General features: G+C 37.9%; 1 protein-coding gene across 1 annotated transcript in view; it reads right to left on the reverse strand.

Annotated features, from left to right (window-relative positions):
• The window catches only part of RNMT (RNA guanine-7 methyltransferase), a 136,449-nt gene that overhangs the window by 90,182 nt on the left and 33,045 nt on the right, over positions 1 to 13,222 (reverse strand). The window contains exons 8-9 of the mRNA XM_007951680.2: positions 6,629 to 6,730; positions 5,362 to 5,395 (exon numbers count right to left, since the gene is read on the reverse strand). Coding sequence (XP_007949871.1) covers positions 5,362 to 5,395; positions 6,629 to 6,730 — 136 coding nt within the window. The remainder of the gene's footprint in view (positions 1 to 5,361; positions 5,396 to 6,628; positions 6,731 to 13,222) is intronic.

Raw genomic sequence — 13,222 nt, forward strand, 5'->3', positions numbered from 1 at the left:
AGGCAAGTGTCTTAGCCACTATGCTACCAGAGCTCCTCGCTGAGTGAAATAAGTCAACTGCAAAAGGACAAATATTATATTAGTCCGGTATTGTAAAAGTCAAGGAAAGGTTTATCTATGGAAGGAAATTTTCTTTGTTGGTTACCAGGGGTGGGAGGGTAGGGTAGGGAACACTGTTAGATAGAGATAAGTATTGACTTGGGTGAAGAGAAGGGCAATGTACGAAATGTGAGTCATTAATATGGTGGCTCTGAGGAAGAGAAAGACATAGAGAGGTACATGGGAGGTACAGAGAACAGAGATCAACCCTTTTGCACATACAGTACTGTGTTTTCAGTGAAGACAAACATGGGTATACAAGTGGATAGATGGGTGGGCAGATGGGTGGACAGCCTGACCTAGTAGGTATGTCTATGAAGCAGGGAGTATACCCCAACAATATGTATAGGGTTGGCAGACAATGGTCCTGTACGTTTATGTGTATGATCTGAATTTCCAGGTGTATAGCAGAGCTGACAAGAGGCAAGGTGGTAGTCACTGCTTGGTCACAGCCAGCTACCCAGAGGGACGTAGTAGTTGAATCTGTGGGCTCAGGACCATCGTCTCAGGGGACATCAAGCTCAAATGGCATAATATACTACACAAAACATCGTTCCACCTCCTACTTTGGCGAGTAGCGACTGGAATCTTAAAAGCTTGCATCTGCCATCTAGATGCAACAATGGGTCTCTCTCGTCCAGAGCAAAGAAGAATGAAGAAAACCAAAAATTCATGGATACAATCAGTCTTAGCAACTGGCATGCCATCCAATCTGCAGCCTACATGACTATGAGACCAAAAGAACTAGATGGTGCCCGGCTACCAATGTCAACCACTTGGAAGAGGATCTATGTAGGAGATCCTGGAAAGAGAGGGAGAACAATGTGGACAAAACTCAAAATCATTTGGAGAAGAAAAAAAAGTGGGGGGGACCAGGTTTGCTGGTCCGACAGAGCCTGGTGGAACCACTGAGGCTATGGCCCCTAGCTGCCCATAAGGTCTGGAATTAGGCTTCCAGCTAAGCAAAATACAGGCATATGAGTTGAACATTTACCTGAGGTAGATACATTCCTTGGAGAGAAAAATCATGGGAGAAAGAAGGGCTGTTTATACACCGGGAGACGGCTCAGGGGGCAGGAGGGCATGGAGGGATAGACACAGGGAAGAGGTAATTATTGGGAAGAAGTGGGAGGGGAGCTGTTGCATTGTGGTCAATGTCATGAGACAAAGTATGTGTGAACTGCTCTATGGAAAGTGAATATGGTCTGTAAATCTTCACCCAAATCACAATTAAAAAAAAAAAAGATTAAGTACTGAGCCAGACCACTTGGATTATCTCTGTGACCTTAGCTAAGTTACTCAACCTCTTTCTCACATTTGAAAAAGATATATCATAAGTAGCAGTTTTCTGACCAAGTTTTTGTGTAGATTAAATGAGTTATTACACAGGAAAAGCTTATGACAATTTGTGCCACATGTTAAACACCCAATAATATAAATTACTATTATATTCCCCAATTTCACTATTTTCATTAAACTCCCTCACTTATTTTTCCTATTATACTATCTTTAACATTTTGCCTAGTAGTGTATTTACTTGTGCCTGTTTCTTCCAGAAGACTGTATCCTTCCAGAAAGAAGAATTTATAACATGTTTACTTTTTTATCACTTAAAGTCCTTTCAAAGAACTTTATGAAAGTCAATACTCGATGTTTACCAAATGGATTGTCTTTGATTATCACTGTGCTTTCAGAAGGTTGGCAGTTCAAACTCACCAGCCACTCTATGGAAGGAAGGTGGGGTGGGGCAATCTACTTCCAAAAAGATTTACCATGTTGAAAACCCAATGAGGGTCGCTATGAGTCAGAATCAACTGAATGGCAGTGAGGTTTTGTTTTGTTTTTTGGTGCTTTCAGCACAATCAACAACCATTTCTATGAACAACAGGAATTATCTTTTAGGTTCCCAAGAAGCCACAGAAGGGAATTATTATCATCTTAACAGTGAGGCTCTGAGATCTGATTTCTTCAACATGAATCTGCGGAAGAATCACAATACATCACAGGTTGGCAACCAGGTCTTCTGGCTTGTCTTTTGAAAACAAGTCCTTTACTTCAGAATCTTACTATATCATGCCAGTCCCAATTACACAGCCTTCTAAAATACGGTGCTCACTGATGCTTCACTAAATTTTGTATTATTCCTACACTATTAACATCAGCATGGCAAGAAACAAATAAAATACATGAAAGTGTACTATGAACCAAAAATTCCAATAGAAATTTGAGGTAAAGACAGCAAACACAAACGGCTGTTTAGTATTGAATGAAAAAAAGAAAAACAGTTGCTGTTCAGTCGACTCTGATTCATGGCAACCTCATGTGTGTCAGAGAACAACTGTTTTATAGCAGTAGGTACCTCAGAGTGGATTCGAATCACCAATCTTTTGGTTAGCGGTTGTTGTTGTGTTGTTACGTGCCGTCGAGTCAGACCCGACTCATAGCAACCCCTCCTTGGGTTTCCGAGGCAGTATCACTATGGAAGTAGATTGGAAGTAGATTGCCCCATCTTCCTTCCAAGGAGTGGCTGGTGAGTTTGAACTGCCAGCCTTCTGATTAGCAGTCAAGTGTCTTAGGTACTACGCTCCCAGAGCTCCCTTGGTTAGCAGTAGAGTATGTTAATCATTTGCAACCACCAAAGGACTCTTAATGAGTAGCAATGAAATGCTTAAGTACACTCTTGAAAATGAAATGGAGAATTGGGGGGCTTCCAGTAAGATGGAATAGGGAGACAAGTGTCACAAACTCTCTTCAACAAAGAAAAGAAAAACCAATGGACAGGGATACAGAAGATAATCCTGGAGCCCTAAACTTTGAAAGGAACTATACAGAAGTGCATTAGGCACCAACTAGTGGAAAAACCTGAATGAAAACAGTGAGTACAGAGACAGGTCAGAGCTGCGGACTGTCAGCTACTCTGATGGGACCACAGCCTGAATATTTCCAAGTAGTGCTGGGACCTGAGAATTGACCTAAAGATCAGCCTGGTCACCAAGAGCTACAGGGACGACTGACTGCACTGGTGGCCTATGACTAGGAAGGGAAACAGCAAGGTGGGAGACAACCTGAGCTGTTGACTTTCCGCTGTCTGGAGGGTGCAGTCATTTTGATTGTTTACACGCGACAGCCATTTTAAATATTTAAAGTGACCAAGAGCGTAGCCATTTTGAATGTTTACAAGCAGCAGCCATTTTGGATATTTAAATTTACCGAGGGCACAGCCATTTTGAATGTTTACAAGCAGTAGCCATTCTGGATATTTGAAGTGACTGAGGGTGCAGTCATTTTGAATCTTTACAAGTGGCAATCATTTTGGATTTTAAAGTGATAGCATTATCATTCAGATTACAGGGACCTAAGAACAGCCTGTTTGCCAAGGTCGGCAGTGACATATGAGAGGCTGACTAGGAAAGGAGACAGGTGGTGAGTGTATAAGTGCTGTCAACTAGCAAATACAGAAGCACAGTACACTGCTTGCACAGATAACATACAAACAAACAAAAAAAAAAGAAAATGAAAATCATGGGCAAATCACTCCAACATACAATCACCAATTCAATATAAACACAAAAATGTCACAATGCCTCAGAGACAACAGAGCATCACGGTCCACACAAAAAAGCAAGATAAAGCAGGAGAAACAAGAGACCAGGATACAGACCCAAAACACATCCCTGAGGAAGACACAGCATTGGAACTCCCTGATAAGGAATTCAAAAGAATTATATTTAGGTATCTTCAACAAATTGAGAGACAGATCAAGGAAAACACAGAGAAAACCCTATAACAATTTCAAAAGACAATACAAGAAAAAATGACAAAATAAATGAAAAATTATAAATGAGACAAAATCTAAACACAGAAATGCAGAAATTAATACTCAATTCTCAGAAATAGATAAGACATTGAATGGGCAAAGGAGCAGAACGGGATCAATGGAAGACAGAATTAGGGAGATTGAAGGCAAATACCTGAGCACTTATTTGGAAACAGATAAATCAGAAAAAAGGTCAAAACAAAATGAAGAAAGCCATGTGGGATACCATCAACAGCAATAACCTACGTGTCATCAGAATTCTAGAACAGGAAGAGACAAATAAAACCACAGAGAAAATTGTCAAAGATTTGTTGAAAGAGAATTTTCCTGGTATGATGAAAGATGAGAATATATCCATTCAGGACATCCAACTGCTCCAAATGGGATAGACCCCAAAAGAAAATCACCAAGACATATCATTATCAAACTTACCAAAACCAAAAACAAAGAAAGAATCATGACAGCAGTGTGGGAAAAGTGAAAAGTTATATACAATGGGCAACCAATAAGACTAAGCTCAGATTTCTTGACAAAAACCAAGCAGGCAAGAAGACAATGGGATGGTATACATAAAACCCTGAAAAAGAAAAATCTCCAACCAAGAAGCATGTACCTAGCAAAACTATCCCTCAAATACCTGCTCTAAACTTGGAAAGAAAAGTATAAATCACAGGGTAACCTCAAAGAAAAATGATAAACCTTTGCATCAAAAAAGAGGACCAGCATAATACTAAAACAATACCAATGAAAGAAGTGATAACACGATTCATAAACAAAACGAGCTCAGCGTAGAAAATTATATGGAACAAAGAAATTGACACCACGAAAGAGCACATAACAAAAATGACAGCAACAAATTTATATTTGCCGATAATGACATATCTGGTAAGGGACTTATCTCTAAGATTTATAGCTTGAAGAGTGGATGACCAAACTATGGTACATACACATAATGGAATGCTATGCAGCACTAAAGAATAATGTAGAGTCTGTAAAACACCGCATAATATGGATGAAAATGGAGGACATTACGCTGAGCAAAATAAGTCAATCTCAGAAGGACAGATATAGTATTAGTTTGTTGTTGTGGAGGGTCAAGGAAAGGTTTATATATATGGAGTGAAACTTTCTTTATTGGTTGTCAGGGGTGGGAGGAGAGGGGAGGGAACACTGCAAAAAAGAAAAAAAAATCATCGACCCATGTCACTTTAGTTTTGTGTATTTCACTGTACATAAATTATATTTCAATAAAATGCATTAAAGATGAGGGGGAGGAAAAAAGAAATGAGGAATTATATAGGCATGTAGGTATATCTGTATGTGTGTAAAGAAACATATACAACTTCAAAATGTATCAGAAAAATTCTACAGTTTTCAGATTTTAATGATCACTCTGAAATAGAATTTTAAAGAATGTTAGTAAACCTACAATGATGGTTACTCACTTGTAGCTTCCCATTCTGATTTACTTAAGGTTCCCTAAAATAAAAAAGAAAATTCAGATTCAATATGGAAGTAAACATGGGCTTATTTTTCAATGATAATGGATACTGGTGTCCAAAAAAAATCACCCTTTACTAGAAACAGGTATACAATTTAATATTACTATTATTGTGATCTGAAAGACATACAAGAAATCAAAGAAATTCACTTTTAATGCTATCTTCTTACCACTTTTGCCCTCCTGCCAAGTTTTCCAATTCACTCATTCTAAACTAAAGGGTGAATGTAGGTAAAAAGGATATTTGTGTGTGTGCATGAGTACAAATGAGCCCTGTTGACACAATGGCTGATCATTTAGCTGCTAACTGAAAGGCTAGCAGTTCAAACCCACCAGCCACTCTGTGGAAGAAAGAGCAGTCTGCTTCCATATACATTTACACCTTTGGAAGCCCTACACAGCAATTCTACTCGTCATATAGGCCACCAGGAGTCAGAAATGATTTGCAATGGGTTTGGGTATGGGCACGTATGTGTGCAAATGGAAAAAGCAGGTACCCCTGTGTATTGTATTTTTAACTTGGAAAATGAAAAAGTAAAAAAAAAATCTATCTTGAAGCATCAAAAAACAATGGAGGAAGGGGTAAGATTTTTGTGTTTTTCCAAAGTAATCATAAAATAAAGCACATTTCAAACAAAAGATATATTATATTTAAATGTGGTTATCAAAAATACTAAAAAAAAAAACTTGTGATGTAGTAATAAATGCATTCAATGCCTCCTTATTAATGCATTGAAAACCAAGATCTACTGGCAGTGATGAATGTAAACAATAATCTAAGATGTCAGCAGAAATGTGTTATAAAAGTATGTGTATTATTTCTGTTGATGACAAAGTCACAGCTACAGCCAGTATCACTGTGGTACTGTTACATTCATAATTTAAGAAAGTGCTAAATTTCAGGCAGAAGTCAGTGAAAGTGAAGATGTTGTCTTTCCCCCATCTAAGTTCATGAGCCCCAGAACTCTCTCAGACACTTCTAAATACAGGTGTCTTGTGGTAAGAAGCCCTGCTTTAGGACAGGCAGATTCTCAAAATATCCATAACTAAAGTAATCACAACTTAGGGGAAACACACTAATGTGGGTTTGACTTGAAGAACTAAGCCATTGAGCCTGAAGATTGCAAACATGAAATAATTTCCTAAATCTCCAAATAATATACACTTTTTTTCATCTTCTATAAAATACTTAGAAAAAAATCAGTACTTACCAAAGGTAATCTTACATGACTGTTTTTCACAAACTTTGCTGCATGATCATAATCATTCACCTTCTCAGAGGCAAGTCTGGAATTCTCATTTGCAGGATATGGCTAGGTAAGCAAGTTATATTCCTAGTTAAGATATTACATCTAAATTTACAATTTAGAATTAAATACATTCAATCATTGAAATAAACAATTAAGGCAATAATCCCTAAGTATTACTGTAGGAATATAAACTACACACATCTTTTAACTATGGGGAAAAAAAAAAGGAGGGGACTAGACATTCTTAACAAAGTAGATGTTCTCATAATCTTAAAGACTATTTATGGCTAGAAAAAATGAAAAAATTCTATCACACCAAAGCCCTTTCAACTGATGCAACTCACATGTCCTGCCTGACTAGCTTCCCTCGACAACCCCCTAACCAAGTAGTTTTCTGTTAAAGTACAGAGCCTAAAAAGGAGAGCTAAACATGAACAGGATGGCCATGTAAATAACACATTAAAAAAACTTGAGTCAACACAGAACTTTGCTTAAGACAACAAAAGATGGGAGTTTAAGAAAAATAAGGAATATAATCAGCCTTTAAAGTATAGTCACTCTCTTCTGGTAAGATGGAGGAATAGGCAAAAAGCGACACAGACCCTCTTCAACAAAGAAAAGAAAAACCAATTGACAGAGATACAAAAGACAAACCTGGAATCCTGAGCTTTGAAAGGAACTATACAGAAGTGGATTAGGCACCTGAACGAAAACAGTGAGTACAGAGATGGCCAGAGCTGCAGACTGTCAGCTACTCTGACGAGACCAATAGCCTGAATATGTCCGAGTGGTGCTGGGACCTGAGAATTGATCTAAAGATCAGTCCTGGTCCCCAAGGGCTGCAGGGACAACTGCACTGGTGGCCTACGACTAGGAAGGGAAACAGCAAGGAGGCAGACAACCTGAACTGTGGACTTTCTGCTGTCCGGAGGGCACAGCCATTTTGATTGTTTACACGTGGCAGCCATTTGGGATATTTAAAGTGACCGAGGGTGCAGCCATTTTGAATGTTTACAAGCGGTGGCCATTTTGGATATTGAAAATGACCGAGGGCGCAACCATTTTGAATGTTTACAAGTGGCAACCATTTTGGATTTTAAAGTGATAGCATTTTCATTCAGACTCCAAGGACCAAAGAAAAGGCTCTGTTTGCCAGGGTTGGCAAGGACATACGAGAGGTTGACAACTGGAAAGGAGACAGGTGGTGAGTGTATAAGTGCTGTTAACTAGTGAATAGAGGAGCACAGCACAGTACCTTGCCTGTATAGATAACATAAAAACAAAACAAAGAAAACAAAAATTGTGGGCAAGTCCCTCCAACATATGATCAGCAATTAAATATAAACACAAAAATGTCACAATGCCTCGGCAACAACAGAGCATCACAGTCCACACAAAGAAGCAAGATAAAGCAGGAGAAACAAGGGAACAGGATATAGACCCAAAACACATCCCTGAGGAAGATGCAGCATTAGAATTCTCTGATAAGGAATTCAAAAGAATTATACTTAGGTATCTTCAAAGGATTGAGAAACAGACCAAGGAAAACACAGACAAAACCCTAGAAGAATTTTGGAAGAAAATACAAAAACAAAATGACAAAATCAATGAAAAATTAGATATGATTCTAAATCTACAGATAGAAATCCGGAAGATTAATACTAAATTGTCAGAAATAGATAACACATTGGAAGGGCAAAGGAGTAGAACTGATGCAATGGAAAACAGAATTAATGAGATTAAAGACAAATACCTGAATACCTCTTTGGAAAGGGATCAGTCAGAAAAAAAAAAAAATCAAAACAAAATGAAGAAAGCCTAAGGTTCATGTGGGATACCATCAAAAGGAATAACCTACGTGTCACTGGAATTCTAGAACAGGAAGAGAAAAATAAAACCACTGAGAAAATTTTCCAAGATTTGTTAGAGGAGAACTTCCCTGATATGATGAAAGATGAGAATATATCTATTCAGGAATCCAATGAACCCCAAACAGGATAGACCCCAAAAGAAAAACACCAAGACAGATCATCATCAAACTCACCAAAACCAAAGACAAAGAAAGAATCATGAGAGCAGCACAGGAAAAATGAAAAGTTACCTGCAAGTGGCAACCAATAAGACTAAGCTTGGATTTCTCAACAGAAACCATGCAGGCAAGAAGACAGTGGGATGGTATATATAAAACACTGAAAGAGAAAAATTTCCAACCAAGAATTATGTACCCAGCAAAACTGTCCCTCAAATATGATAGTGAAATTAGGACATTTCCAGATAAGCAGAAATTAAGGGAATTTGTTAAAACCAGACCAACCTCACAAGAGATGCTAAAGGGAGCCCTCTGGACAGAGAAGCAACAACAGCCAACAACAACTGACTGTTAACACACATGATGATATAACCCAGAAACCAATCCAGCTAAGGAAGTATCCAAAGTAAATAAGCCTACAAGATTGTAAACAGGGAACCAGAGGCACCAACCGACAAATGAGGACAACTACAAACCAAAAATAGGGAAAAAGGTCTGTGTTGTAACAGAACTTCTAGATAGTAGAGAAGTCAAGACAACTAGAAGATAGAATGGACTGTTCTACTCTTGGGAAGAAAACTATAAATCATAGGGTAACCTCAAAGAAAAATGATAAACCTTCACATCAAAATAGAAAAGAGGACCAGCATAAATATTCAGCAAATACTAAAACAATAGCAATGAAGGAAGTGATAATATGATTCATAAACAAAACGAGCTCAGCATAGAAAATTATATGGAACAAAGAAATCGACACAATGAAAAAGCACATGACAAAAATGACAGCAACAAATTCGTATTTGCTGCTAATTACATATCTGGCAAGGGACTTATCTCTAAGTTTGATGGAAAACTCCAACCCCTCAACACCAAAGGAATTAACAATCCAATTGAAAAATGGGTAGAAGACATGAATAGACATTTCACCAAGGAGGATATTCAGGTGGTCAGCTAATACATGAAAAGATGCTCACAATCATTGGCCATCAGAGAAATGTAAATCAAAACAACAATGAGATCATGAAATCAAAACCCAGCACTGATGGCAAGGTTCAATGAGACAGAAAATAGCAAATGCTAGTGGGGATGTGGAAAGACTGGGACTCTCATACACTGCTTGTATAACTGTGAAGTGACACAACCACTGTGGAAAGCAATATGGCGATTCCTTAGAAAGTTGGAATTGGAGATACCATTCGACCCAGCAATCCCATTACTAGGTATATACCCTAGAGAGGTGAGAGCCGGGACAGGAACAGATCCATGCATGCTCATGTTCACCACAGCACTATTTACAATAGCAAAAAGATAGAAACAACCTACGTGCCCATCAGCGGAATAGTGGATGACCAAACTATGGTACATACACATGCTGGAATGCTATGCAGCACTAAAGAATAATGTAGAGTCTACAAAACACCGCATAATATGGATGAACTTGGAGGACATTATGCTGAGTGAAATAAGTCAATCACAGAAGGACAAATACAGTATGAGTTTGTTGTTGTGGAGGGCAAGGGAGGGAACACTGCAAAAAAAAAGAAAATCCATTGACCTATGTCAACTTTAGTTTTGTGTATTTCACTGTACATAAATTATATTTCAATAAAATGCACTAAAAATAAATAAATACAGCCAGTTTCATATTGACATAAGAAGCAGATGACGATTAACACAAAATTGCTGTGCTTCTAAGCATATGTTGGACAAACGTTTATTCAAATTAGCTCAAGCACTATTTTAAATCAATTTTATGTAGCATCTTTTTATACTATTAAGTACAGTCCTTTTAACAGATGTAAAACAAAACATAGGAAGTTATGTAAAATAGCAACCATCTACTCTATCAAAGTTATATATTCTTTAAAATGTCTTTGTCTTCTTGTAATAAACTAGTTTCAAGGAACTACTTTATATTATGACATTCAGAAAGTTTCTTCTAGGATTGGGAAGGAGACTTAGATCTCCCTGAAGCAGTTTTTAAGAAAATGAACAAGAAATGTCTGTCCAGTATCATCTTTCCCCTTCTGTTTGTAATTCTTGAACAAGCTCAAACATTAGAAATTAAGTTGCTTGGTTGGTGTTTAAAAAGTACTTGGCTTTTGGACTTCCATACTGCTAAAACTGGCAAATTTACTTTATCATACCTCAACACAAAGAGTATCAGAAATGCTATCAAGTAATCTCTTTGAAACTTCAATCCCATATGTAGTTTCACAAAGCTTCAAGACTTTATTTGGAAAGGCTGTCAAACTATTTTGTAAATTTGTTCTTAACTCATCAGTGTACAATTCTTCTGTATTATCATTTGCTTATCACTGAAAATCTTGTTTTTTTTTTCTCTATTGATTATTTTAAAGGACCAAACAATACATGATTATAAAACTCCAAAACTGACTGCAGTTTTTAACTTGCTACATACAATGTATATATTCTAATAATTGTTTCTTCTCAAAGAAGATACTTTTTCAGAACTGTCCCCAGAATAAGTTTTACCGGTAAAAAGAAATTAGGTGTCAGGGCTGTATAAGTCTACTTTTTGGTTTGCTATCTTTTCATTCCTCCTCCCCTCCGGGACAATGCTGCAAGAAACCAGAAAAAAGTTTTACTAGTTTTATAGCTGAAACTTTGGGCAATTGAAAGCTGAAGGTTCAGGAAAAACCTGAATTTCTTTATACAAGAAATTTATCCAACTAAATCTTTCACTTAGGATATAGCAATAGCATCCTCACTGGTCTTTCTGCCTCTAGTCTAAACCATCTTCCCATCACTTCTCTGCCAGTATTTTCTACTCAGGTGGCTTGCATGTATGTTGCTCTGAGGCTGAACGCTATGTACCAGTATTTCAAATACAAGCAGAGTTGCTCATGGTGGACAGGTTTCAGCAGAGCTTTCAGACTAAGACAAACTCAGAAGAAGGAAGGGGCCATCCACTTCTCAAAGTACTGGCCAGTGAACTCTTTATGAATAGCAGTGAAACACTTGTCTGATGTATTACTAGAAAACTTTATGACTAGCCCTTAAACATTGTCAGACGACAAACTGAAGAGCAATGGTGTGACATTCTTCGTCACAAAAAACACTGCAAGATTTATCCTGAAGTATAATGCTGTCAGCGATAGGATAACATCCATATGCCTATAAGGAAGACCAGTTAATACTGTTCAAATTTACACACCAACCACCAAAGCCAAAGCCAAGGAAACAAGTTGCAAGATTTTTAGCAACTTCTGTGGTCTGATATTGACCAAACATGCAATCAAGGTGTATCAATTACTACTGGTGATTGGAATGTCAAAACTGGAAATAAAGATGAATCACCGATAGTTAAAAAACGTGGCCTTGGTGATAGAAATGACAATGGAGATCACATGATAGAAATTTGCAAGACCAAAAACTTATACATTGCAAACACCTTTTTCACCAACATAAATAGCAGCTATACACACGGACTTCTCCAGATGGAATACACATGAATCAGATCGACTATATCTGTGGAAACAAGTGACAGAGAACTTCAATATCCTTAGCCAAAACAAGGCCAGGAGCTGACAATGGAACAGACCAGACCATCAATTGCTCAAATAGAAGCTCAAGTTGAAGCTGAAGACAAAACAAGTAGATGAGAGCTAAAATATGACTTTGATTATATCCCTCCTGAATTTAGAGACCATCTGAAGAATAGATTTGATGCTTTGAAGACCAATGACTGAAAACCAGAGGAACTGTGGGATGACATCAAGAATATCATTCATGAAGAAAGTAAAAGGTCATTAAAAAGACATGAAAGGAAGACAAGACCAAAACGGATGTCAAAAGCGACTCAAACTTGCTCTTGAATGTAGAGTAGCTAAAGCAAATGAAAGAAATGACAAGATAAAAAAGCTGAATAGAAGATTTCAAAGAGCAGCTTGAGAAGATAAAGTCAATTATTATAATCAAAAATGCAAAGACCTGGAGTTAGAAAACCAAAAGGGAAGAATATGCTCGACATCTCTTAAGCTGAAAGAACTGAAGAAAAAATTCAAGTGTCGAATTGCGGTATTGAAAGATTCTACAGGCAAAATATTGAATGATGCAAGAAACATCAAAAGAAAAAACAGAGTCACTGTACCAAAAAGAAATGGTCGATGTTCATCCATTTCAGGAGGTGGCTTATGATCAAGAACCAACGATTCTGAAAAAAGAAGTCGAAGAAACACTGAAGGAATGTCAAAAAACAAGGATCCAGGAATTGAAAGAATACCCATTGAGATGTTTCAATAAACGGATGCTATGCTAGAGGCCTTCAGGTCTTGCTTGAGCCCGATCTCTGATATACCACTAGTGTTCAGACGGCCCCCTTTTACCCTCCCGAGAGGGACCGGGTCTCCGGGAGCAAGGTAAGCACGGGTGGGCAGGTGCTTACTCACTGATCTGCACTGAACACTTTCCTTGTTACCCTCCCGAGAGGGACCGGGTCTCTGGGAGCAAGGTAAGCATAGGCGTAGCACAGAGTAGCAGGCCGGAAGAGCAGGAGAAAGGGG

Source organism: Orycteropus afer, unplaced genomic scaffold (assembly GCF_000298275.1).
Source record: "Orycteropus afer afer isolate SDZICR_OR568_19922 unplaced genomic scaffold, OryAfe1.0 scaffold00307, whole genome shotgun sequence".
Taxonomy (NCBI): domain Eukaryota; kingdom Metazoa; phylum Chordata; class Mammalia; order Tubulidentata; family Orycteropodidae; genus Orycteropus; species Orycteropus afer.